The 27511-nt window shown below is 42.4% G+C and overlaps 1 protein-coding gene across 3 annotated transcripts in view; it reads left to right on the top strand.

Moving 5' to 3' along the window:
- MGST2 (microsomal glutathione S-transferase 2) overlaps positions 1–27511 on the top strand; it is a 43425-nt gene that overhangs the window by 6402 nt on the left and 9512 nt on the right. For 2 of the 3 annotated variants that reach the window (XM_049885251.1, XM_049885252.1), the window contains 2 exons: positions 2861–2960; positions 24158–24228. In XM_049885251.1, the coding sequence (XP_049741208.1) occupies positions 2861–2960; positions 24158–24228 (171 nt within the window). The remainder of the gene's footprint in view (positions 1–2860; positions 2961–24157; positions 24229–27511) is intronic. The other variant, XM_049885253.1, reaches the window with a different exon arrangement.

Raw genomic sequence — 27511 nt, 5'->3', positions numbered from 1 at the left:
AACACACGGTAAGAGACTGAAGCTACAAACGAGGTGTCGAGTTTTAAAAGGACACTATTTTTAAAGCATTAGCAAGTAAGAAATGCATATTGGGGCACTGAAATAAGTGTGACAGGGCAGTGGTGTTGGAGAGAACTGGTGAGGAGCTGAAACTGGAAGAGATAATCCGAAGGAAAAAGAATAGTTCCTAGAAGTTAAGTAAGGGACTTAAGGGCAGGAGCAAGACCTACTGAATTGTGAAACAGACCCAAGGGGGAAGCGTAGGTCTGAAAGCGAAAGTGGTCCACAGAATGAATCATGAAATTAAAATGATCCAGGGCAATGTTGTTGTGTGTCATTGAGTCCATTCGGCCTCAAAGTGACCCTACAGGACACTGTAGGACTGCCTGCCACATAGGGCTTCCTGGCTGTAATCTTTACTGGAACCCTGGCAGCACAGTGGTTTAAGTGCTTGGCTGTTAACCCACATCACCCAGTGTGGTAACTTGTCACCCCCCCACCTGCCAGACACTACAATTGGTGTCATCCAATGCGGTAACTCCTCACCAACCCCCCTCCCGTTGGGTCAGTTAGGGTGTGGGCAGGCAGGCTGTCATGCTCACAATTGGGTGAAGAGGAGGGTCTCCTTGGCCAATGGGAGTGGAGAGGAGTTGCAGGGAGCTGTGAGGGGGTGGGGTCATGAGGGTGGGGCCAACTCTTGGCTGGGGGGCAGGCTGCTTCGCCCATGGTGGGGATTCACCTGCCAGCTTTATCGATCACATGTAGGTGGGGATGACACCATGAGTTACCGCACTGGGTGACACCAACCCTAGTGATGCCACTGAAATGTGGCAGCCTGCTTCTGTAAAGATTACAGCCTTGGTAACCCCGTGGGGTAGTTCTACGCTGTCTTACAGGGTCGCTATGAGCCCCAGTAGACTCGTGGGCAGCGAGTTTGGTTTGGAATCTTTACAGAAGCAGATTGCCAGGTCTTTTCTTCTCATGGAACAGCTGGTGGGTTTGAACCATTGACCTTTTGGTTAGTTGCCAAGCACTTAACCATTACCACATCAGGGCTCCTTTCCAGGGCAATAGGGGTTGGTAATCTAATTTACCTATGAGTCAGAATCCACTTGACAGCAACTAACCACGACACAGCAAATGAAGAAGCAAGTCATAACTGTCTTATGATAGGGAAACTGAGTCAGGCAGGGAGTCAGTGGCAGACACAAATAGGGCAGAAGTCTGCAGAAGAGAAGGAGCTGTTGCCAGAAGGAGGAAAGAAAGCACCTTGGGCTGTTGTCTTCAGAACTCAGGTGAAAAACGTCCAACTGCTCGTTATTTCTGGACCACACCTTCTTTTTTGAGGAGCAACATTGTTGAGAAATAATTGATATACAATAATGTGCACATATTTAAAGGATACAATATGGTAAGTTTTGTTATGTGTATATGTTTAAAACCAAGAAACCAAACCCACTGCTGTCGAGTTGATTCTGACTCATAGCGACCCTACAGGACAGAGTAGAACTGCACCATAGAGTTTCTAAGCAACGCCTGGTGGATTTGAACTGCTGACCTCTTGGTTAACAGCCACAGCACTTAACCACTACTCCACCAGGGTTTCCGTATATAAGAGTATATATAAGTAGATACACATATGTGTGTATATATTCAACCTGATGACAACAATATGCAAGTATATAAACATATGTTGTTGTTAGTGGTCATCGAGCATATATACGTCTATATCTAAGGAGCCCTGGTGGCACAACGGTTAAGTGCTCAGCTGCTAACTGGAAGGCCGGTGGTTCAAACCCACCAGTGGCACAATCTGCTTCCATAAAGATTACAGCCTTGGAAACCCTATGGGGCAGTTCTACTCTGTCACATGGGGTCACTATGAGTCAAAATCGACTTCACGGCACACAACAACAACACATCTAGACACATGTATAAACACACACATATATCATTATATCATCATTAAGTTAACGAGCACATCCGTTTTTCCTGAAAGTATCGTTTTGCCTCTTGGACCTGTCCTTCTGGGCTTCGCTCTCATCTCCAGGCAGCCCCTGATCTGCTTCATGTCACTGAAGAGTCATTTGCATTTTTGAGAATTTTGAAGGAATGAAATCGTATAGTGGCACTCTTTTTTTTTTTTTTCCTAGTTTGGCTTCTTTCAGTTAGCATGATTATTTTGAGATTCCTCCATGCTGTTCATTATATCACTAGTTCTTTCCTTTTTATTGTTGGATTGTTGTTAGGTGCTGTTCAGTCGATTTTGACTCATAACGATCCCATGTGACAGTAGCACTGCCCCATAGCGTTTTTTGGCCGTGATTTTTATAGGAGCAAATCACCAGATCTTTCTCCATCAGAGTCACTGGGTGGGTTTGAACCCCCAACCTTTCAGTTAGCAACTGAGAACTTAACCCTTGTGTCATGAGGTAGTCTCTCATGATATGGACAGGCCACAATTTGTTTATCTGTTCACTTGTTGATGGGCATTTGAGTTGTTCTCAGTTCCCAGATTCTGTAAATATTTGTGTACAAGTCTTTGTATGGGTGTACGCTTTCATTTCTCTTGGTTAAATACCTAGGAGTAGGATTGCTGGGTTATAGGGTTGATGTATGTTTTACTAAAAAATCTCTTCCAAACTGTTTTCCAAAGGGGTTGTAATATTTTACACCCTCGCCCCCCAGCCGTGGATGCGGGTTCCCTTGGCTCTTACATCCTGGTCCCCACTTGGTATAATCTGTCTTTTGAATTTTAGACTGTAATAGGTACGTAATGATATCTCATAAAAAAAGAGATAGTGTGGTTTAAATGTGCATTTCCCTAATGACTAACAAAAAAATTCCTCTTTATTTGCAGGTTATTTTGCTTTTCAGGTCGGAAAGGCAAGATTAAAATACAAAGTCACACCCCCAGCAGTTACTGGGTCACCAGACTTTGAGAGAGTATTTCGTGCACAGTAAGTTCACGATAGAAGTTTTCATTAAAAATTGGGAAAAGGAATCTGCGATTGCAGAGTTTCCAGGTTTGCATCTGCCCATGAGTCAGATTCAACTCGACAGCAACGGGCTTTTTTAGCTTCCTAGTCGTGCTGTGGAAACCCTGGTGGTGTAGTGGTTAAGTGCTACAGCTGCTAACCAAAAGGTCGGCAGTCCACATCTACCAGGCACTCCTTGGAAACTCTATGGGGGCAGGTCTACTCTGTCCTATAGGGTCGCTATGAGTCGGACTCGACTTGACAGCAACGAGTTTTGGGTTTTGTAGTCCTGCTGTGGGTTATCCTGGTGACATAGTGGTTAAAATGTCCTGGTGGCATATAGTGGTTAAGAGCTATGGCTGCTAGCCAAAAAGTCGGCACTCCTTGGAAACCCTGTGGGGCAGTTACACTCTGTCCTGTAGGGTCACTGTGAGTTGGAATCGATTCGATGGCAGCAGGTTTGGTTTTTTTTTTTAAGTCCTGCCATAACAGAAATGCCACAAAGGGATGGCTTTAAAGAACAGAAATTTATTTCCTCACGGTTCAGGAGGCTAGAAGTCAGAATTCAGAGTATGGATCTAGGGGGAGATTCTTCTTTGTCTATTTCAGCTACTAAACCCAAACCCACTGCCGTGGAGTCAATTCCGACTCAGCGACCCTATAGGACAGAGTAGAACTGCCCCAGAGGGTTTCCAAGGAGTGGCTGGTGGATTCGAACTGCCAAGCTTTTGATTAGCAGCTGGACTCTTAATCACTGGGCCGCCAGGGCTCCATTTCAGTGTCTAGTAGCTGAGGATCCTTAGAGTCCCTGGGCTTGTAGATGCTTCTGCCTTCGTGATCATCAGATACTGTCTGTCTTCCCTGTTTGTGCTCGCTTGTCTCTGTGTCTATGCTGTCCCTTACAACTCAGAAGTGATTAGGTTTAGGACACACCCTATGCTAATAACCTGTTGCCATCGAGTCGATTCCGACTCATAGCGACCCTATAGGACGGATTAGAACTGCCCCAGAGGGTTTCCAAGGAGTGGCTGGTGGATTCGAACTGCCCACCTTTTGGTTAGCAGCTGTAGCTCTTAACCACTACACCAGCAGCCCCATAACTCAATGAAGAAAGCTTTATTTCCAGATAAGCTTCCATCCACATAGATAAGGATGCCAACACATACTCTAGGGGGATACAGTTCAATTTGTACACACCTAAGGATAGGTGTTGATTTTTACAAAGTCTCTCTGGTCAGTTCTTTTGCATCTGGAAGACCTCTCCCACCCTTCGGGGACCTTGGCCTGCCACGTACACATAACTCCTGCTTCCTGCTTACAAAGAAGACATGTGGAGAAGACCCTGGATTCATTTGCAGTTTAATTTAATTTAATTTTGGCGCAAATATACACAACAAAGCATTTGCTAATTCAACAGTCTCTACATACATAATTCAATAACATTGATTACACTTTTTATGTTGTGCAACCCTTATCTCTATCTTTTTCCTAATGATTCTACCACTAATAAGGTAAATTCAATGCTCCTCAAGCAAAAATTTCCCCATTCCCCCTCCCTCCCACCCTTGGTAACTACTAAGAAGCTTTAGTTTGCACATATTTGTTTATTTCACATAAGCGAGGTCATACAGTGTGTGTCCTTTTGTGCTGGCTTCTTTCACTCAGCATTATGTTTTCAAGGTTCAGCCATGTTGTGCATATGTCAGAACTTCATCTCTTTTTGTGGCTGCATACTATTCCCTTGTATGTGTATATCACATTTTGTTTAACCGTTCATCTGCTGATAGACATTTCAGTTGTTTCCACATTGTTGCTATTGTGAATGATGCTGGTGTCCTGGCTGCATTTGCAATATCTAGTTTTAACAGACTGCTCTCCACCACCAGGCTGCTTCTCACCTTTACTATGAATCCAGAAGGGTATATTTACTGAAAGGACTGCAATCCTTGGGAGGGAGCTCTGTGCGTCTCTCAGACATGTGCTCTGGGTCTGGATGGCAAGTTGGTCAAAGAGTCTGTTGCAAACTCCTGAAAGTGTAATAGCCTCAAATTGGATTAGTTACATTACCAATTTTCCATCTTTTATATCTTTATTTTTTCTCTCCACTTCAAAACACAGGTAGGTCAGTATCATCCTTTGCCTGTTTCTCCATAAACCATTTCCTAAAATTAGAAATCTGTAGGAATAAGAAAATGCCCCCTTTTGCATGTATTTTGCAGCGCTTTAGATCTTCGAGTGCTTCTTGCTTTTCAGATCCACACAGAATGTTCCACCATGTTGTTGTTGTTAGGTGCTGTCAAGTTAGTTCCAACTCATAGTGACCCCATGTACAACAGAACAGAACACTGCCCGGTGGTGCGCCGTTCTCACAATCGTTGGTATACTTGAGCCCATTGTTGCAGCCACTGTTTCAATCCATCTCGTTGAGGATCTTCCTCTTTTCCGCTGACCCTCTACTTTACTAAGCATGATGTCCTTCTCCAGGGACTGATCCCTCCTGATAACATGTCCAAAGTATGTGTGAGACAGAGTCTTGCCATCCCTGCTTCTAAGGAGCATTCTGGCTGTACTTCTTCCGGGACGGATTTGTTCGTTCTTCTGGCAGTTCATTGTATATTCAGTATTCTTTGAACACCGTAATTCAAAGGCGTCAACTCTTCTCTGGTCTTCCTTATTCATTGTCCAGCTTTTGAATGCGTATGAGGTGATTGAAGACACCATGGCTTGGGTCAGGCGCACCTTATCCCTCAAGGTGACGTCTTTGCTCTTCCGCACTTTAAAGAGCTCCTCTGCAGCAGACTGCCCAATGCAGTGCATCTTCTGATTTCTTGACTGCAGCTTCCGTGGATGTCGATTGTGGATTCAAGTAAAATGAAATCCTTGACAACTTCAATCTTTTCTCAGTTTATCATGATATTGCTCATTGGTCCAGTTGTGAGGACTTCTGTTTTCTTTGTGTTGAGGTGTAGTGCATACTGAAGGCTGTGGTCTTTGATCTTCATCAGTCAGTGCTCGAACTCTCAGCAAGCAAAGTTGTGTCACCTGCATGTTGGCAGGTTGTTAGTGAGTTTTCTTCCAGTCTTGATGCCCCATACTTCTTCATATAGTCCAGCTTCTTGGATTATTTGCTCAGCATACAGACTGAATAAATATGGTGAAAAGATATAACCCTGATGCACACCTTGCCTGATTTTAAACCAGTCAGTATCCCCTTGTTCTGCTCGAATGACTGCCTCTTGGTCTGTGTACAGATTCCTCCTGAGCACAGTTAAGTGTTCTGGAATTCCCATTCTTTACAATGTTATCCATAATTTGTTATGATCTGCACAGTCGAATACCTTTGCACAGTCAGTAAAACACAGGTAAACATCTTTCCAGTGTTCTCTGCTTTCAGCCAAGATCCGTCTGACATCAGCTGTGATATCCCTGGCTCCATGTCCTCTTCTGAATCCAGCTTGCATTTTTTGCAGTTCCCTGTCGATGTGAGGTACTGCTGCACCCACTTTTCAATGATCTTCAGCAAAATTTTGTTGTGTGTGATATTAATGATACTGTTCGATAATTTCCATATTCTGTTGGATGACTTTTCTTTGGAAAAGGCATAAATATGAATCTCTTCCAGTTGGTTGGCCAGGTCTTCCAATTTTCTTGGCATAGACCATAGACGAGTGAGCACTTCCAGCGCTGCATCCGTTTGTTGAAACACCTCAGTTGATATTCTGTCAATTCCTGGAGCCTTGTTTTTTGCCAATGCCTTCAGTGTAGCTCGGACTTCTTCCTTCAGCGCCATTGGTTCCTGATCATATGCCACCTCCTGAAATGGTTGAACTTTGACCAAATCTTTTTGGTACAGTGATTCTGTGTATTCCTTCCATCTTCTTTTGATGCTTCCTGTGTCGTTTGATATTTTTCCCGTAGAACCCTTCAATATTGCACCTCGAGGCTTGAATTTTTCTTCAGTTCTTTCAGCTTGAGAAATGCTGAGTGGGTTTTTCCGTTCTGGTTTCCTAACTCCATGGTTTTTGCACATGTCATTGTAATACTTTACTTTGTCTTCTCCAGCTGCCCTTTGAAATCTTCTGTTCAGCTCCTTTACTTCATCCTTTCTTCCGTTTGCTTTAGACTTGATGTTCAAGAACAAGTTTCAGAGTCTCTTCTGACATCTGTTTTGGCCTTTTCTTTCTTTGTAATGACCTCTTGCTTTTCTTCATGTATGATGTCCTTTATGTCGTTCCACAACTCATTTGATCTTCAGTCATTAGTGTTCAATGGGTCAAATCTATCCTTGAGATGGTCTCTAAGTTCAGGTGGGATGTATTCATGGCCATACTTTGGCTCTCGTGGACTTGTCCTAATTTTCTTCCGCTTCAACTTGAACTTGCATATGAACAATTGGTGGTCAGTTCTGCAGTTGGCCCCTGGCCTTGTTCTGACTGATGATATTGAGCTTTTCCATTGTCTCTTTGCACAGATGTAGTCAATTTGATTGTTGTGTATCTGGCAAGGTCCATGTGTATCGTCGCCATTTATGTTGTTGAAAAAACATATATTTAATGACGAGGTCATTGGTCTTCTAAAATTCTGTACTGTGATTTTTGGCATCACTTCTATCACCAAGGCCATATTTTCTAACTACTGATCCTTCTTTGTTTCCAACTTTTGCACTCCAATCACCAGTAATTATCAGTGCATCCTGATTGCATGTTTGATCAATTTCAAACTGCAGAAGTTGGTAAAAAATTTCAATTTCTTCATCTTTGGCCTTAGTGGTTGGTGCATATATTTGAATAATAGTTATTTTAACTGGTCTTCCTTGTAGGCATGTGGATATTATCCTATCACTGACAGCGTTATACTTCAGGATAGATCTTGAAATATTCTTTTTGATGAATGCAACACCGTTCTTCTTCAAGTTGTCATTCACAGCATAGTAGACCATATGATTGTCCAATTCAAAATGGCCAACATCAGTCCCTTTCAGCTCATGCCTAGGATATTGATGTTTCATTTTTGACAATTTCTGGTTTTCCTAGATTCATACTTGGTACATTCCACATTCTGATTATTACTGGATATTTGCAGCTGTTTCTTCTCGTTTTGAGTCATGCCACATCAGCAAATGAAGGTCCCGAAAGCTTGACTCCATCCATGTCATTAAGGTTGACTCTACTTTGAGGTGGCAGCTCTTCCCCAGTCATTTTTGAGTGCCTTCCAACCTGGGGGGCTCATCTTCCAGCACTATATCAGACAATGTTCTGCTGCTACTCATAAGGTTTTCACTGACTAATTCTTTTCAGAGGTAGACTGCCAGATCCTTCTGCCTAGTTTGCCTTAATCTGGAAGCTCAACTGAAACCTGTGTACCATGGGCGACCCTGCTGTTATTTGAATACCGGTGGCATAGCTTCCAGCATCATGCAACACGAAAGCCCCGCAGCACAAGAAACTGACAGACGTGGGAGGTTCCACCATAAACACCATGAATTTGCCTGCTGCTATTTTTTTTAGGGCTCCCTTTATATTTCATCCCCAAAACTAAGTGCTTTAAGAAACATTGTGTGTTTCAACATTTATGTATCTTTGGGTTCTTTTGTTAATATTTTGAGATTTCTCATCTATGTTCGTGAGTGAGGTTGGCCTATAATTCTCCTTTCTTGTATGATCCTTGTCTCATTTTGGTATCAAGATTACACTAGTCCCACAGAAGGAGCTGAAGGAATCATTTTGCTCTTTCTATTTTCCCAGAATTTTAATAAGTTTGGAAAAGTGTGTTCCTTCAAAGTTGTGTAAAACTTGCCTGCAAAACAATCTGGGCCTGATGTTTCTTTGTAGAAAAAATTAAAAAGTATGGAGTTTGAGTTCTTTAATGATTATTGAGCTATTTATGCTTTTTATTACATCTTGAGTTATGGTCCTTGAAGCAACATCATCTTACTTAAAATTTTTGTCCACCCAAGGAGAATTTCTCAGACCATTCTTTAGGCTCCAAAGTGTGGGATGAATACCACTATTAGTACCAGCGATAATTTGAAGAGGTATGCAGATGTGATTTTTAAATAACATTGAGCCACCTGGTGAGCAAGTCACTCTCATTTTAATTCTCTTTGAATCCTTATTATTATGTCAAGTATAAAGTATTCTTTGGTGCCGGTATGTCCCCTGCCTCAAAATTAACAGATTTATCAGAGTAATTCATGTACATGCTTTGAAAATAAACTAGATATCTAGAGAAAAATAGGTGCGGAGAAGTAGATCACTAGATCACCAGACCTTTCTTCCTTGTCTCTTCTAGCCTATAAGCTCACTGAAATCTGTCCACCAGTGGTAACCCTGATGGTATGCGAAATATCAGTGGCATAGCTTCCAGCATCATAACAACGCACAAGCTACCACAGAAGGACAAATTGACGGACAGGTGGTGGCTTCCCAGAATTACTTCTTGGATATTCCACACCCCTAGCCCAGTTCTTGCCTTAGGTCTTAAGGCTTAGGATAAATCTGGCCAAAGTGAATTAAATTTGCTGCTAGTAAAACCCTTTAGACTTTGCCTGAGGTTGTTAGTACTGGATCCTCTGTGATAACCAGTTGTTCCAGGACCTGTTCGGTTACCTATTCTCCTCTTCAATGGGCGCTCACTTGAGCTCTGCAAATCCTTGGAAAAGGAATATGCTTTCTTTTCTGGCTCCCTGGCTTTGAGTAGGAATCGACTTGACAGCAGTGGTTTTTTTTTTTTTTTTTTCGCTATCTCTGGACCAAAGCTTTTCAGTCCCTTCAACCTCTCTTGAGTGTCTTCATGGTCTTGGTCATAACAGAAACGCTGCCTCCTTCCTACCCTTGCCCCTGCTGATGTTGCATTAAGCACGGCCAAGAAGCCTGGTGTTAGGACTCATTTTACCTTTAATGGAACTCGAGGTCTCATCAGCAATCACTTCAAAGTCCCTGACTGAACCACCGCTGAAGTACCTGTTTCCTGTCGAGTCACCTCAGGCTGGATATTTATTTGCCAAGCAGAGATGATTGCTATGGAGCCAGCCTGCTTGAGTTCCAGGCCCTGGCCCTTCCTCTAGAGTCCCCATTCAGATTCCTCTCTTCTTCCTAAGTGGGAGAGGTTTTGTAGATGACTTTCTCTAGAGTTCTGCAGTCCTTTGCCAGAATACTTTAAAAAAAAAAAAAAACTGAAAATAGCAGCTATGATTTCACCAGGGGCCATTTCTTCACCTTACTGCTAAACTTAGAAGATTCTATCTTGTCTAATGTGAACACCTGATCCCTTTAGATGAAAGGGTTTTATAAATCAGAAAAAAAAAAAAGATGCAAGTAATAAATTGATCTTGTTGCAATTTAAATAGATTTCCTCTGACTCTAGCCTCACTGGGGAGAATAGCTGCTGACCTCAGCCTTGTCGTATGCGTCAGGCCATTGTTTCCTGTCTTTCATCTTTGATATTTGGAGGCTAGGTAGTACTAGTTCTTTAGCTTTTCGGTTGTTCTTTTTAAATGAAAATTTTTCACATTATTTCTAATTCTGGAGCCTATGAGTTTACCGAGGATCCCAACAATGGTTTCATCAGCTCAGCGCTGGTAAGACAGAAGAATTACCTTTCATGTAGTCCTTGTTAATGGTCCCCTCTTTCCTTAAGGCTGAATTGTTCAGTTCCTGTTCTAAAATTAGCCTGCAGAAACCCACCATCATGAATCTGGATAAAACCTAGTAAGAATCTGGATACTCGTTGGAAATATTAGCTTCTCGTTACTCTACAACAGTTTGTTATTTTTTTTGCCATTTGACTAACTTTTGAATAGTCATTCTGAATTCTAATCCTAAAATTTGGAAATTAAAACTAGTGACCATAATGCATGTCTAGAAACTATGGAGAAAAGAAAAATTCACCAAGTTAATAATTTTTTCAAATGTTCTGTAACACTAACTAGGATTATAGTAATGTGAGTTAAGTACAAAAAGTAGAAAAGAGAGAGAGAGACAGGAAACACATTCCTATGTTTCTCACAAGTGTAAGACATCTCAGACATCTGCTGGAAGCACTACCCAGAACCCAGTGCCGTCGAGTCGATTCCGACTCATAACGACCCTATGGGACACAGTAGAACTGCCCCACAGAGTATCCAAGGAGCGCCTGGCGGATTCGAACTGCCAACCCTTTGGCTAGCAGCCACAGCACTTAACCACTACGCCACCTAGGGTTGCTGGAAACACTAGGTGTACTTATGTACTGAGTTACTATAAAGGGGCTCAGGATCCCTAGGAGGCATTGGTGGTTGAGTGGTAGAATTCTTGCCTTCCATGCGGGAGAGGTGGGTTCGATTCCTGGTACCTCATGCACAGCGACATCTCGTCTCTCAGCAGAAGTTTGCATGTTGCTATGATGGTGAACAGGTTTCAGCTGAGCTTCCAGACTAAGGCAGACTAGAAAGAAAGGCCTGGTGATCTACTTTCAAAAATCAGCCAGTGAAAACCCTATGGACTACAAATGGTCTGATCTGCAGCTGATCGTGGGGATGTCACAGGACCAGGCAGCATTTTGTGCCATTGTGCATGGGGTTGCCAGGGGCCTCCTTGATGGCAGTTAACAGCAACAGGGATCCCCAAGATAAGAGATTGGCTGTCACTGATGAATTCTTCAAACTCCGACGTCCACTGTCACAAACCACCAAACAGCTACTGTCACCCAAGCAGGGAAAATCATAATGACTAATTCTTGTTTTTTTTAGTTTATTTTTTATTGTGGTTTAGGTGCAAGTTTGCAGAACAAATTAGTTTCTCATTAAACAATTAATACACAAATTATTTTGTGACATTTGTTGCCAACCTCACAATGTGTCAACACTCTGCCCTTCTCCACCCTGGGTGTCCAGCTTTCCTGTCTTCTTGTCTTTGCTTTGGACTGGTGTGCCCATTTAGTCTCATATACTTGATTGAACTATGAAGTACGCCCCTCACGTGTGTTATTGTTGGCCGTATAGACCCGCCTAATCTTTGGCTGAAGGGGGAACCTTGGAGTGATTTCGGTACTGAGTTAAAAGGGTGTCTGGGGGCCATACTCTTGGGGTTTCTCCAGTTCCTGTCAGACCAGCAAGCCTGGCCTTTTTTTGTGTGTGTGTGAATTTGAATTTTGTTCTACCTTTTTCTCCTGCTCTGTCAGGGACCCTCTACTGTCAGAGCAGTCTGTGGTGATAGCCCAGCACCATCTAGTTGTGCTGGACTCAGTCTGGTGGAGGCTGTAGTAGTTGTGGTCCATTAGTTTTTTGGACTAACCTTTTCCTTGTGTCTTTGGTTTTCTTCATTCTTCTTTTCTCCAGCCGAGATGGGACCAGTAGAGTATCTTAGATGGTGGCTTTCAGGGTTTTAAGACCCTAGACACTACTCACCACAGTTGTAAGCAGGATATTTTCTTTATAAGCTATGTTATGCCAGTTGAGCTAGATGTCCCTCGAGACCATGGCCTCCAGTGCTCAGCCCAGTAACTCGGTCCCTCAGGGAGTTTGGATGTGTCTGTGAAGCTTCCATGACTTTTCCTTGGTCAAGTTGTGCTGGCTTCCCCAGTATTGTGTACTGTGTGATGACAGTGATTCTCCAGGTAGTCAGGGTACGGACGACAGCCAGCTGGAATCTGGATGAACTGCAAGCCTCCCTCCCTCATCAGCTTATTCTGCTCCTTATCACCACCACCAATGAAGAGTGGTGGTTAGACTCATGCCCTTCTGCCGCCAGCAGCAGCCTCCTGATAGTGTCCCCACACTGGATCTTCATTACTTGAAGAAGTTTCTTGACAAGGAGCAATTTAGATGGCTACAGATCTTCATGAGAAGATTAATGCCAGCAAACTCATCTCCAGGCCTTTTCCAGGCATATTAACCCATTGCTCTGACCCCTCTCTGTGTAATAACCTGGCCAACTTTCCAGGCTCTAACATCAGCCGACGGAGGCTGGGCCATCTTTTAGCGGTGCAAGCAGCTCAGAGCAGTGTACAGCCCACAGCTTCCCAGCAGCAGTCACCAGAACAAAAGCAGAAAGTAGAAGGGGCAAACTAAACAACTGAAAGAGGAAAACCTTGTAAGAAGGTCTTTAAATTGCCTTCTCTGTTTTTTATTTTTAAAAAGATGTCATGCTATAAGTCTGAGGTTTCCTCTTTGGAGAATGTTTCAGATTTTCTATGAACAAGATTGTTGTGAACAAAGCTTCATGTTGTGTGTTCACATCTATTGAATCTGTCTATGAAATAGCAGAAATATTCAGAAATGCTTTAGGCTACAGATCTCTCAAGAGATGTGTACACACACCCCTTATTGTGGGGGAGGCGGGGGCACTAAGTCATCTACTGTGGGGGTATGAAACATTGGAGGTTCTAGTTATATTTATTCTTAGAATCTTATCATTTAATTTTTGTTTTGTGTGTGTTTTATAATGTTACATGACTTTCTTTTGCAGTTGAATGTATTAGCTATATGTCTTAGTCAGTGCTGCTATAACAGAAATACCACAAGTGGACGGCTTTAACAAAAATTAATTTTCTCCAAGGATACCCTTTATCACTGCTCTTATTCAACATTGTGTTGGAGGTCCTTGCCAGAGCAATTAGGCTAGATAAAGAAATAAAGGGCATCCAGATTGGCAAGGAAGAAGTCAAAGTATCTCTATTTGCAGATGACATGATCTTATACACAGAAAATCCTAAGGAATCCTCCAGAAAACTACTGAAACTAATAGAAGAGTTCAGCAGAGTATCGGGATACAAGATAAACATACAAAAATCAGTTGGATTCCTCTACACCAACAAAAAGAACATTGAAGAGGAAGTCACCAAATCAATGCCACTTACAGTAGCCGACAAGAAGATAAAATACTTAGGAATGAATCTTACCAGAGACATAAAAGACCTGTACAAAGAAAACTACAGTACACTTCTGCAAGAAACCAAAAGACACCTACACAAGTGGAAAAACATACCTTGCTCAAAGATAGGAAGACTTAACATTACAAAAATGTCTATTCTACCAAAAGTGATCTATACATTTAATGCAATTCCAATCCAAATCCCAACGACATTCTTTAATGAGATGAAGAAACAAATCACCAACTTCATATGGAAGGGAAAGAGGCCCCGGATAAATAAGGCATTGCTGAAAAAGAAGAACAAAGTGGGAGGCCTTACATTACCTGATTTTAGAACTTATTATACCTCAAAAAAAAATTTTTTTTTTTTTTTTTTCCCGCCACAGTAGTCAGAACAGCCTGGTACTGGTACAACAACAAATACATAGACCAATGGAACAGAATGGAGAATTCAGACATAAATCCATCCACATATGAGCAGTTGATATTTGACAAAGGCCCCAAAACAGTTCAATGGGGAAAAGACAGTCTTTTTAAAAAATGGTGCTGGCATAACTGGATAGCCATCTGCAAAAAAATGAAGCAAGACCCATACCTCACTCCATGCACAAAAATGAGCTCAAAATGGATTAAAGACCTAAATATAAAATCTGAAACGATAAAGATCATGGAAGAAAAAATAGGGACAACGTTAGGAGCCCTAATACATGGCATAAACGGTATACAAAACATTATTAAGAATGCAGAAGAAAAACTAGATAACTGGGAGCTCCTAAAAATCAAACACCTATGCTCATCCAAAGACTTCACCAAAAGGGTAAAAAGACTACCTACAGATTGGGAAAAAGTTTTTAGCTATGACATTTCTGATCAGCGCCTGATCTCTAAAATCTACATGATACTGCAAAAACTCAACTACAAAAAGACAAATAACCCTATTAAAAAATGGGCAAAAGGTGTGAATAGACACTTCACTAAAGAAGACATTCAGGTAGCTAACAGATATATGAGGAAATGTTCACTATCATTAGCCATTAGAGAAATGCAGATCAAAACTACAGTGAGATTTCATCTCACTTCAACAAAAAAGGCTCGCATTAATCCAAAAAACACAAAAGAATAGATGTTGGAGGGGCTATGGAGAGATTGGAAGACTTCTACACTGCTGGTGGGAATGTCAAATGGTACAACCACTTTGGAAATCGATTTGGCGCTTCCTGAAAAAGCTAGAAATAGAACTATCATACGATCCAGCAATCCCACTCCTTGGAATATAACCTAGAGAAATAAGAGCCTTTACACGAACAGATATATGCACACCCATGCTTATTGCAGCACTGTTTACAATAGCAAAAAGGTGGAAGCAACCAAGGTGCACATCAACGGATGAATGGATAAATAAATTATAGTATATTCACACAACGGAATACTATGCATCGGTAAAGAAGAGTGAGGAATCTGTGAAACATTTCATAACTTGGAGGAACCTGGAAGGCATTATGCTGAGTGAAGTTAGTCAGATGCAAAAGGGCAAGTATTGTATAAGACCACTATTATAAGAACTTGAGAAATAGTTTAAACTGAGAAGAAAACGTTCTTTTGTGGTTACGAGAGGAGGGAGGGAGGGAAGGTGGGAGAGGGGTATTCGCTAATTAGATGGTAGATAGGAACTACTTTAAGTGAAGGAAAAGACAACACAGAATATAGGGGAGGTCAGCACAACTGCACTAAACCAAAAGCAAAGAAGTTTCCTGAATAAACTGAATGCTTCGAAGGCCGGCGTAGCAGGGGCAGGGGTTTGGAGACCATGATTTCAGGGGACATCTAAGTCAATTGGCAGAATAAAATCTATTAAGAAAACATTCTGCATCCCACTTTGAAGAGTGGTGTCTGGGGTCTTAAATGCTAGCAAGCAGCCATCTAAGATGCATCAATTGGTCTCAACCCACCTGGATCAAAGGAGAATGAAGAACACCAAGGACACACAAGGTGATTACGAGCCCAAGAGACAGAAAGGGGCACATGAACTAGGGACTACATCATCCTGAGACCAGAAGAAGTACATGGTGCCCGGCTACAACCGATGACTGCCCTGACAGGGAACACAACAGAGAACCCCTGAGGGAGCAGGAGAGCAGTGGGATGCAGACCCCAAATTCTCCTAAGACCAGACTTAATGGTCTGACTGGGACTGGAAGGACCCCGGATGTCATGGCCCCTAGACCTTCTGTTGGCCCAGGACAGGAACCATTCCCGAAGCCAACTCTTCAGACTTGGATTGGACTGGACGATGGGTTGGAGAGGGATGCTGGTGAGGAGTGAGCTGCTTGGATCAGGTGGACACTTGAGACTATGTTGGCATCTCCTGCCTGGAGGGGAAATGAGAGGTTAGAGGGGGTTAGAAGCTGGCGAAATGGACAGGAAAAGAGAGAGTGGAGGGAGAGAGTGGGCTGTCTCATTAGGGGGAGAGTAATTGGGAGTATGTAGCAAGGTGTATATAAGTTTTTATGTGAGAGACTGACTAGATTTGTAAACTTTCACTTAAAGCACAATAAAAACTGTATTAAAAAAATTTTATTTTCTGACAGTAAAGTAGGCTAAAAGTCCAAATTCAGGGCATCAGCTATAGCGGAAGGCTTTCTCTTTCTCTCGGCTCTGGAGGAGTGTCCTTGTCCTCAATCTTCCCCTGGTATAGGAGCTTCTCAGGCACAGGGACTACAGGTTCAAAGGACGTGCTCTGCTCCTGGTGCTGCTGTCTTGGTGTATGAGGTTCCACTGTCTCTCTGCTTGCTTCTCTTTTATGTCTCAAAAGGGATTGGCTTAAGACACTACCTGATCTTGTAGACCTCGTCAATATAATGCTGCTAATCCATCTTATTACATCATAGTGATAGGATTTACAACATATAGGAAAATCACATAAAATGGTGGACAATCACATAAAGTGGTGGACAGTCACACAATGCTGAGAATCATGGCCCAGCCAAGTTGACAGATATTTTTGGGGGACATGATTCAATCCATGACACTATAAAAAAATAAATAAATAAAATAAATCCCAAATTCTCACTGGTTTAACACAATGGAAGCTTATGTCATGCTTACATCCCAGTCCTGTATGACTCTTCCTGGTTGGGTAACCTTCCTTCCATTTAGAGGCCCAGTCTCCTTCCATTGAACGGCTCCTCATCCAGTTGCTCAGAGTTCTCTCCACTTAGTCAGTGGCTGGGCAAAGAGACTTTGGCACACCAGCTACTTAACCGTTTGGCCTATAAGTAACAAGTTTCATTTTCATCCACTTTCCATTGGCAGGAAGTAACCCAACCCAAATCCAAACACAGCAACAACTTTACCCCATCTTTGTTGGTTGCCTCTGGTGTGTTCTCAGTTGGTAACTGAAAGGTTGGCAGTTTGAACCCACCTGGAGGCACCATGGAAGAAAGAAAGGCCTGGCGATGTGCTTCTGTAAAGATTACAGCCAAGGAAACCCTATGGAGCAGTTCTACTCTGTAACACGTGGGATCGCCATGAGTGGAATTGACTCCATGACAATTTTCTTCTTATTTTTTTACTGTTCAGGCTACTTAATGAAAACATTTGAAGAGTAGTGTTTTAGGAACAGCCAGACTTGGAGCTGCCGGGCCATAATTTGATTCTTTTTTTCAAAATGAGATAACTTTTCAGTATACTTAATAACTGAAATTGGTCATTGTTGGCCATTCTTAAACTCAGGGCTCAAATGGTACTTAGGTCAGGACTACCCCCGTGCTCCCAGTCCTGTGGCTCAGATGGGAATCTGCAGAAGTCCAATGTCTGAGCCTCACACCCAGGTTCCCATGGTGTTGGGGACGGACAGCTTTAACTACTCAGTCTCCACAGTTTCCATCAGACTGATCTTAGGGCACTGACCAATTTGCCCAGGTCCTTCCCAATTTTGACACTGAAAGTTCCATGTCCTAGGAACCTCCTCAGTCCCAGGCAAACCAGGACAGTTAGTCACCCTACTGTCCCTCCAGCAAAGACCTTTCTGTTATGATTCCCCATTTATAATTTGAGGCCTGCAGTGACATCTGCTTATAACAAAGGACATGCTTCTCCTTAATCTTTTTATGAGAAGCTTAAATATCAAAAGAGCAAGGACACAGGATTATCGCACAAAGGGGGCTCTAGCCAGGGAACGGGTGGTCATGCAGGTATGTTGCAGGAAACGGGCTGTCCACTGGTGGTTACCATCAATCATATCCCCCGTTCCCACACAAAAGGAAAGTGATAAGTGGCTGTTGCCAGTTGTTTTCTGTCCTGTTGGGGGATTTTCCTGAGGATCGTCTATAATAAGAGAATAGAATATAACTGCCCTCATGTCCAAAAACATGTTTTCATGTCAACATCTGTAATTAGCCACTGATAAGATTGTCAAGAACACGTTTTCAGAGTTCGGTGCCCTTGAGTTAAACAATGTTGGCAGCTTGCTGAGAATGAGTTCTCCTGGGACACAACTAGGTGTGTGACCACTTGACCGTGGTGAGGGGCATTGGAGGGGCTTAGAGGAAGTGTTGATGGCAGAAGGACATGGTCATGTGGTGGAGGAGGGGGAGAAGGTCATGATGCTCAGGTAGGATATAATTCCAGGCATTCCAAGGTCAAGCAAGACCTGGTGTTCTTTCCACTTGGGCAGTCAGTCAACTGAGAAGATGGTCAGCAAATAGGGGGGCCCTGGGACTGGTGGTCAGAGGATTATTTTCAGTCTCTGAAAGATGGTAGCAAGAAATGGGCAAAGCCTCATTTCAGAGGGAGTTGGGTTTGAGGCAGGTTAGTAAAAGAGGAACCCAGAGAGAAGTACAATGTGCAGAATTGGGACATGGGGTTCAGGTGAGACCAGCAGTGAGTATCTGCTTGTAGGGATAAATGGATCCATTTTTGGGGAGAGGAGGGTGCAGACACATGGTGCTAAATTGCCCAATTACTCCAGGTTTTGCAGTTACGTCAACATTCTTGTCAGAATCTCAATGGCTCCTAGCCACCTCTGCTTATCCAGGATCTCAGCATCCCCTTCCCATTGTCCCTGTTACTTCTGGGAGTCCCAGGGGATGTGAACGGGGACACAGCCTCTGCTTGCAAGCAATTTAATAGAGGGCCGTGCCACTGCCCTGCTGCAGTGTCCTCTGTGAGCACAGTGCCCCCTCCCCAGGTTCTGGACCATCTTCCATAACTACTGGGGCTGCTTTAAGGTCTGTGGCGGGGAGGCGAGGGTGTAGTTCTCCCTGACTTTTTGTCACTTTTGTCATTTGAGGCACGGCACAGCTTGTGTCCAGAGTCTTACAAAGTGTTTAATGAAGATGGGCTTTCACCCCGAGAGTATGGCCGTGGACACCCCTTTAGCTCCGTAATGAAGTCACTCATGAGGTTCACCCTTCAGGCGAAGATTAGACAGGCCCATGAAACAAAACGAGCCTAAAGAGGTACACCAGCCCATGGGCAAGGACTACAAAGCAGGAGGGGACAGGAAAGCTGGTGATTGGGAACCCAAGGTTGAGAAAGGAGAGTGTTAACATGTCATGGGATTGGTAACCAATGTCATAAAACAATATGTGTACTAATTGTTTAATGAGAAGATAGTTTGTTTTGTAAACCTTCATCTAAAGTACAATTAAAAAACAGATAAAATCTAGACCCCGGCATGATCTGGGGAAACCTAAGAGAAAAAAAAAAAGATGGGTTTTCAGCTGCCAGGCTGGTCTCCACTAACATTTAAAACCAGTTCCTTGGGTTGGGGAGGGGGATAAGACATGCTCCTCGTTCTCCTCATTTCTTCACTCTTTCTTGCCTAAAACGCCACCGTGTTAGTTGTCTAGTGCAGCTGTAACAGAAATACCACATGTGAGTGACTTTAAATTCAGGACACCGGCTCTAGGGAAGCCTCTCTCTCTGTCAGCTTTGAGGGAAGGTCTCCATCTCAGCTCCTGTAGATCTGGGATTCCTTGGTCTCTTGGTAATCTTCACGGGGTGTCTCCCTCCCCCGTTTGTGCCTGCTTCTGCATCTAATTTGCTCTTTTTATGTCTCAGAAGTGATTTTATTTAGGACACACCCTACACTGACATGGCCCTATTAACATAACAAAGACTACCCTATTTTCAAATAGGATTATATGCACAGGTGTAGGATTAGATCCACAGGTTAGGATTCCAACACATATTTTTTGGTGACACAATTCAATCCATAGCAGTCACTTTCCTTCCTCTCTCAGATTAAAAAAAACAAAACAAAACAAAAAAACAAACCTGTTGCCATTGTTGGCTGATTAGGGTCCGTGCAATGAAACATACTCCAAGTCAGAAAGAGAGAGAAAGTTTATTAGGAGGTGACACCAACAGGAAGTCCAGCAGCAACGCAAGCTGTCTTTACGGAGTCCTGAAGGGCAATTTCTACATCAGAGCTTGTGTATTATTTTTGCAAGGGTTACATAATGTTTCTGAGCACACAGCCCACAGATGGTCTGATGAGCATATATCACAAAACAACTACAAGAACCTGTTTATTAGACTAAAGCTTTGCATGCCAGACATCTGGACTCTAATCTTTAGGTTTGTAACAGGCAAAAACAAAAACAAAAACAAAAAACCAAACTTATAAGTCTCTCGGCTAGTGGAATTGGCCTGCCAAGTTTACCCTGACGGAGATAAGGAGCAAGAAAGAAAGTTGCAGATCAAAAGCGCCAGGCAGCTTTCTTAGCTGCCGCCTTGCAGGCTGAAGGCCACCCCCAAGAGAACAAAGCAGAAGAGGGAGACCAAGGCTGCAAGAGCTGAGGAGGCCCCGAACCATTTTGGAAAGAGACCAGTGCAGCTGGTGTAATAAAAACAGAACATTGAAAGTGAGAGTGTACAAAATGCCAAGCAAAAAAAACTTACAGGTTACTTAGAGTATCATTATGACATTAGGTATGCCAAGCTCTCTATCACCCATTTTGAAAAGGAGAAAACATGCTATGAGGTGTTAGGGTCACACCATCCAGTGGATTCTGACCCATAGCAACCCTCTAGGACAGAGTAGAACTGCCCCATAGGGCTTCCAAGGAGCGCCTGGTGGATTAGCAGCTGTAGCACTTAACCACTGCACCACCAGGGCTTCTCTTTCAGATAAGAGACACAAAAGAACACAGGCATGTCAACTTGTGTAGACAGATACCCAAAAAGGCTGTGGGCCCACCGCCTCTGCCCCTGTGCTGCAGGTTGGCTGTTGGGGCTTGGCTAGGACCCTCTTGGAGCCCTGGTGGTGCAGTAAAGAACTTGGCTGCTAACCAAAAGTTCAGCAGTTCAAATCCACCAGCCACTCCTTGGAAACCCTATGGGGGCAATTTTACTTTGTCTTACAGGGTCACTATGAGTCGGAATCAACTCGATGGCAATGGGTTTGACTATTTTTTTTATTTGTTTGTTTAGGACCCTCTTACACAATATTGGAAACCCTGGTGGTACAGTGGTTAAGACCTATGGCTGCTAAACAAAAGATTGGCAATTCAAATCCACCAGGTGCTCCTTGGAAACCATATGGGGCAGTTCTGCTCTGTCCTATAGGGTCGCTATGAGTCCAAATCGATTCGATGGCAATGGGTTTGGGTTTTGGCTTTTATACAATATTATCCCTCTGCCCTCAAGTGCCAAACCAAGGCCACTACTTTAGTGTAAAGGAAGATCTCTAAATAGTTAGACTTTTATGAAGAATGAAGTGGGCTGCTTTTAAAGGTGCTTTTGAAAAAATTTCATCACAGCTAATTTTTAATTAAAATATATTGTAGCAGAACAATCCTTAATTGTGGAATAAAAGGTGTGTTACAAGACTGAATAAAAGATGGGACAATTGTGTTCTGTTTCTGCAAGGGTCATAAAAAGCCCTGACGAACTGTGGGAAGAGTAGAGCTATTGCTCTCTTTGACTTTGTGGAGAACAGGTCCATGGATTTAGCCAAAGGAAAGGAAATATTGGGAAGCCATTTATTTTTTACATACCTGTAATTATACAAATTTATAAATCTTTTCACTTAACCTGTCATAACAACTTAAAAATTTAAAGACAAATTAGTAAAAAGGCAAATATCAAAAGCAAAATAATGCCAAAGATGGTGTATCAGTTAAGGTTCTCCAGAGAGATAAACTCAGCAGGAGAATATATATATATATATATATATATATCCCTCACACAACTGGCTAATGTGAATGGGGGGCTGGCAAGTCCAAAATGTGTAGGGTATGCTGGCAGGGTGGAAACTCTCAGGCAGGAGTTGATGCTGCTGTTTTGAGGTAGAAGTTCTTCCTTAGAGAAACCTCAGTTTTGCTTTTAAGGCCTTTCAACTGATTGGATGAAGCTACTCAAATTATTGAGGATAATCTCCTTAAAGTCAACTGATTGATAGATTTTAACTGCATCTAAAAAATACCTTCACAGTGTCTAGATTAGTGTTTGATTGAATAATTGGGTAGCACTGGTGGTGTAGTGGTTAAGAGCTACAGCTACTAGCCAAAATGTCGGCAGTTCGAATCTAGCAGGTACTCCTTGGAAACCCTATGGGGCAGTTCTACTCGGTCCATTAGGGTCGCTACGGGTTGGAATCAACTTGATGACACAACGGTTTTTTTTTTTTTTTTTTTTTTAATAGCCTAGCCAAGCTGACACATAAAACTAACCATGACAGCTAGGAAACAGCAGAAAAAATAAACAAACAAAAAAAATCTTGGTTACGTCTCTGAATACTAGAAAGTTGTGCCTGTGGTTTGTGAGGACATCTGTGTCAGGCTCTAGGCAAAGCTTTAAGGACAACAGTAAGAAAATGAAGAGGAGGGCAATTTTGCATTCCCATTAGCCATTTCCGATGTTCTTTTGTGTCTCTTATCCCTCTCATAGCTCTCAGACAGCTGTGTAGGTAACCTCACATTCATCTCTGCTGGAGGGATTAAAGTTTTCCATTTGTGCCTCAGGATTCTTCACCAACCATTGAGTCTGGTGATGATGCAGTTTTCTTATCCAGCTTTAGGAGATAATTGAATTATTAAGGAGGAGCTTTTTCTCATGTAGTGAGGCTTAAGCTAATAAGGTTGAGCTGACCCATCCACAATTCCTTGTGGCATTATGGAGAATGAAGGAAGAATTATGCTTTGTAATAATGCTCTCTCTTTTTTCATTAAGTAACAAAAGATAACCCATGGTGACCTGGACTAGGAGACCTAGGTCTTCATGAACAAGCATCAACTATTTCTGGGTCAACTGCCTCATAGCCTTAAGTCCTTAAGCATTAAGGCTTTAAGGAAGGATGTGGGATCATTTATAATCCTTCAGACTATGATTTTTCCACCAAGGTCTACTCAAGACCTCATTACCAAATCACATTAAAGTTCTTGATGGTTGTAATATTGCCAGCAAAGACCTCTGCTAACCTAACCAAGACTACTTGGGGGTGTAGCACAGGAAGGAGGATGAATATAATTCACCTTTTTTCCCTTTTCTAGGTGCAGATGAATTAATTATAGTTCCCAAAGAATTATTCCCTTTTGCTTAAAATAGTATCACATTTTCCATCCAAGTCTCCTATGAATAGAGGCAATTTGACTTGACATTAGGACAAAGCTTTGAAACCAGATGTTGTCTACGTTTGATTCCTTAGTTTCTTCCTCAGTAAAATGGGAATGAAATATACTCATTAATTTACTTCAGGAGGTTTTAGAAGGATTGTCTACAGACCACTTTTTAATGTTACTGAGTGACCGAAGAGGAAGGCAATGGATATGAGAGAATTTTTTGAATGAAATTCACTTAATATGAATTGAGTTAATTTTCGGGTTCTTTAGATAAGGTATGGAGCCCTGGTAGCATAGTGGTTAAGAGCTTGGCTGCTAACCAAAAGGTCAGCAGTTCGAATCCACCAGCTGCTCCTTGGAAACCCTATGGGGCAATTCTACCCTTTCCTATAGGATCGCTGTGAGTCGGAATTGATGCAATGGCAACGGGTTTGGTTTTTTTGGTACATAAGATATAGAATGTTGTTCAGGGCTCAGAATCAGGACCATCTCACAGACTGTCTTTTGGAAAAGAGCTATGATTCATTTCTACTGCTGGCAACTTACATGTAGGAGAGTGATTCTTTTGCTCTGAGGTTTAAACCATGTCTGAATTCCACCTCGAAAAACTCATTTTAAATGTAATGATTGTTTAAGCTCTTCATGTACATTCTTATATGGTTTTGTAAGAATAGACTGGATGTTTACCTCTAGATGAAAAAAATGATGCTCTAGTCTATGGCTTTCTCATAAAATAACCTGTGACTTTATTTTTTTCCTGCAGACAAAACTGTGTGGAGTTTTATCCCGTATTTATGCTTGCATTCTGGATGGCTGGGTGGTATTTCAACCAAGGTAATTTTAAAATACAGTCAACTCTGTTCTAATGATGACCGTGGTGCTTAGAGCTATCGTGGTACAGATGTGCAGGAGCACATCCGCTGACCCTGGAAATCGTTTTAAACAAAATAAGCAATGTCTGTGTCCATCAAAGAGGACTCTGCTGTAGATATGCTAATTTTAGTTTAATTACAATTTAATCCAGTGTAGATATGTTGTTTTATTTGGAAGAAACTGAGTGCTGAATACTCAAGAATGAAAATGACGTGAGCTTTGTCTTCAAATCTGAGAGTCTAATACTAATTTAACTGCAGGAACGGAACACTGAATTCACCTTAATAATTACAGCTATTGTGAACGGGCATCTAAGATACAACTATTGTTTTTTTTTTTGTTGTTGTGCTTTAAGTGAAAGTTTACAATTCAAGTCAGTTTCTCATACAAAAACTTATACACACAATTGTTATGTGATTAGTTGCTCTCCCTACAATGTGACAGCACACTCCTCCTCTCCACCCCATATTTCCCATGTCCATTCAACCTCTGCCTTTTCATCTGACCTCCAGACAGGGGCTGCCCATATAGTCTCATGTGTCTACTTGAGCTAAGAAGTACACTCCTGACCAGTATCATTTTATGTCTTATCATCCAGTCTAATCTTTGTCTGAAGAGTTGGCATCAAGAATGGTTTTAGTTTTGGACTAACAGAGAGTCTGGGGGCCATGACCTGTGGGGTCCCTCCAGTCTCAGTCAGACCATTAAGTCTGGTCTTTTTACCAGAATGTGAGGTCTGCATTCCACTTTTCTCCTGCTCCATCAGGGATTCTCTGTTATATTCACTGTCAGGGCAATCATTGGTGGTAGCCGGGTACCATCTGGTTCTTCCATTCTCAAGCTGATGGAGTCTCTGGTTTACAACTATTGATCTTTATGCACCCGGAGAAAAAAAGACAGAAGGAAACCAAAGACTCAAAGTCTACAGGACTAATTTTTGAATAGTCTACATGAACCATGAGCATACCTACCTTGAGACAAGAAGAACGAGATGGTGCCTGGCCACCACTACTGACTGTTCTGACCAGAGACACAATATAGTCATATGTCACTTAACATCCACGATAAACCAAAAAAACCAAACCTTTTGCCGTCTAGTCGATTTTGACTCATAGCTACCCTACAGGGCAGAGTAGAACTGCCCCGTAAAGTTTCCAAGGAGTGGCTGATGGATTTGAACTGCTGGCCTTTTGGTTAGTAGCCAAGTTCTTAATCATTGTGCCACCAGGGCCTCAGTGTCCACGGTATGTTTTGTGAAATAGGATGATATGTGATTTGGATGTTTTGTGAACACCATGTCATAGTCTGGTCCTGTGTTTTCTTTAAGCTTTGTGCTTTAGCAGTGATCTTCAACGTGCTGAGAAGGATTCACTTTTGTGTTTGGTCCTCAATCCATGTCATTAGCAATTTCTCCATATCTGACATAGGTCCTTCTCGTATTTTTGTAAGCCATTTAGCTTTCAGTGGAATCGATCCTTTAATACCTTGGAGAATTTTTTCTTTGTTTTTGAGGGTCATCATGATTGTAGAGTGCAACATGCCCAAATCTCCAGCCGTAGCATTCACTGATTTTCCACCTTCATGTTATTTAATAACCTTTTGTTTCATTTCCAAATTGATACTTCTCCTTTGCCTCTTGCTGCTGCTATCACTAGCACTGGTTTTTGCCAAGTCTGGGAGCCCTGATGCATTTCACAGTAATATTTTTGAAAGAAAGTTAAACAGATAATGCTACAACACTCAAGAGATGCGCCTAACATAAGATTGGATTCTGCTGCCTATAAGTCGAAGCATACATTGTTATACAGTAAACTTTTTAGATAGAAAGTACAGTACATACATAAGCCAGTAACATATGTGTTTGATTATCAAGACATATGTATTATAGATTATATATGTACTGTACCACTGGCTTCATATATAGGAGCTGTGAGATTCACATGTTGCGTGTGGAAAGCTCTTGCATTCACTACATCCCATTCTCCAATCAGGACTTTTTTTTTTTAATAATTTTTATTGTGCTCTTTAAGTGAAAGTTTACCAATCAAGTCAGTCTGTCACATATAAACTTATATACACCTTACTACATACTCCCATTTATTCTCCCCCAATGAATCAGCCCACTCCCTCCTTCCAGTCTCTCCTTTCGTGACGGTTTTGCCAGTTTCTAGCCCTCTCTACCCTCCCATCTCCCCTCCAGACAGGAGTTGCCAACACAGTCTCAAGTGTCCCCCTGATATAAGCAGCTCACTCCTCATCAGCATCTCTCTCCAACCCCATTGTCCAGTCCATTCCCTGTCTGATGAGTTGTCTTCGGGAATGGTTTCTGTCCTGGGCCAACAGAAGGTTTGGGGACCATAACCGCCGGGATTCTTCTAGTCTCAGTCAGACCATTAAGTCTGGTCTTTTTATGAGAATTTGGGGTCTGCATCCCACTGTTCTCCTGCTCCCTCAGGGGTTCTCTGTTGTGTTCCCTGTCAGGGCAGTCATCTTCTGGTCTCAGGATGATGTAAGTCTCTAGTTCATGTGGCCCTTTCTGTCTCTTGGGTTCATAATTATCTTGTGACCTTGGTGTTCTTCATTCTCCTTTGATCCAGGTGGATTGAGACCAATTGATGCATCTTAGATGGCCGCTTGTTAGCATTTAAGACCCCAGACGCCACACTTCAAAGTGGGATGCAAAATGTTTTCTTAATAGAATTTATTTTGCCAATTGACTTAGATGTCCCCTGAAGCCATAGTCCCTAAACCCCTGCCCTTGCTCCGCTGACCTTCAAAGCATTCAGTTTATCCAGGAAACTTCTTTGCTTTTGGTCCAGTCCAGTTGAGCTGACCTTCCCTGTATTGAGTATTGTCCTTCCTTTCACCTAAAGTAGTTCTTATCTACTACCTAATCAGTAAATCCAATCAGGATTTTTGAACTCTATTGTAACCTTAGGAGCCCTGGTGGTGCAGTGGTTAACAGCTCGGCTGCTAACCAAAAGGTCAGCAGTTCGAATCCACCAGCTGCTCCTTGGAAACCCTAGGGGGGAGTTCTACCCTGTCCTATAGAGTGGCTATGAGTTGGAACTGACTCAATGGCAATGGGTTTGGTTTTGTTTTTTTATTTTAACATCACAGGACCACAGACGTATATGTGCCCAGACATTGCCTGAACGGATGTTATGCGGTGCAGGACTGTGGATGGTCTCGGATAGAATGGAAGAAAAACATAGAAGAGAACTCAAATATCTAAAAAAGTCCA

The sequence above is a fragment of the Elephas maximus genome, chromosome 5, assembly GCF_024166365.1.
Source record: "Elephas maximus indicus isolate mEleMax1 chromosome 5, mEleMax1 primary haplotype, whole genome shotgun sequence".
NCBI lineage: Eukaryota > Metazoa > Chordata > Mammalia > Proboscidea > Elephantidae > Elephas > Elephas maximus.
The sequence above is the reverse complement of the archived record's forward strand: the minus strand, read 5'-3'. Positions and strand labels throughout refer to the sequence as shown.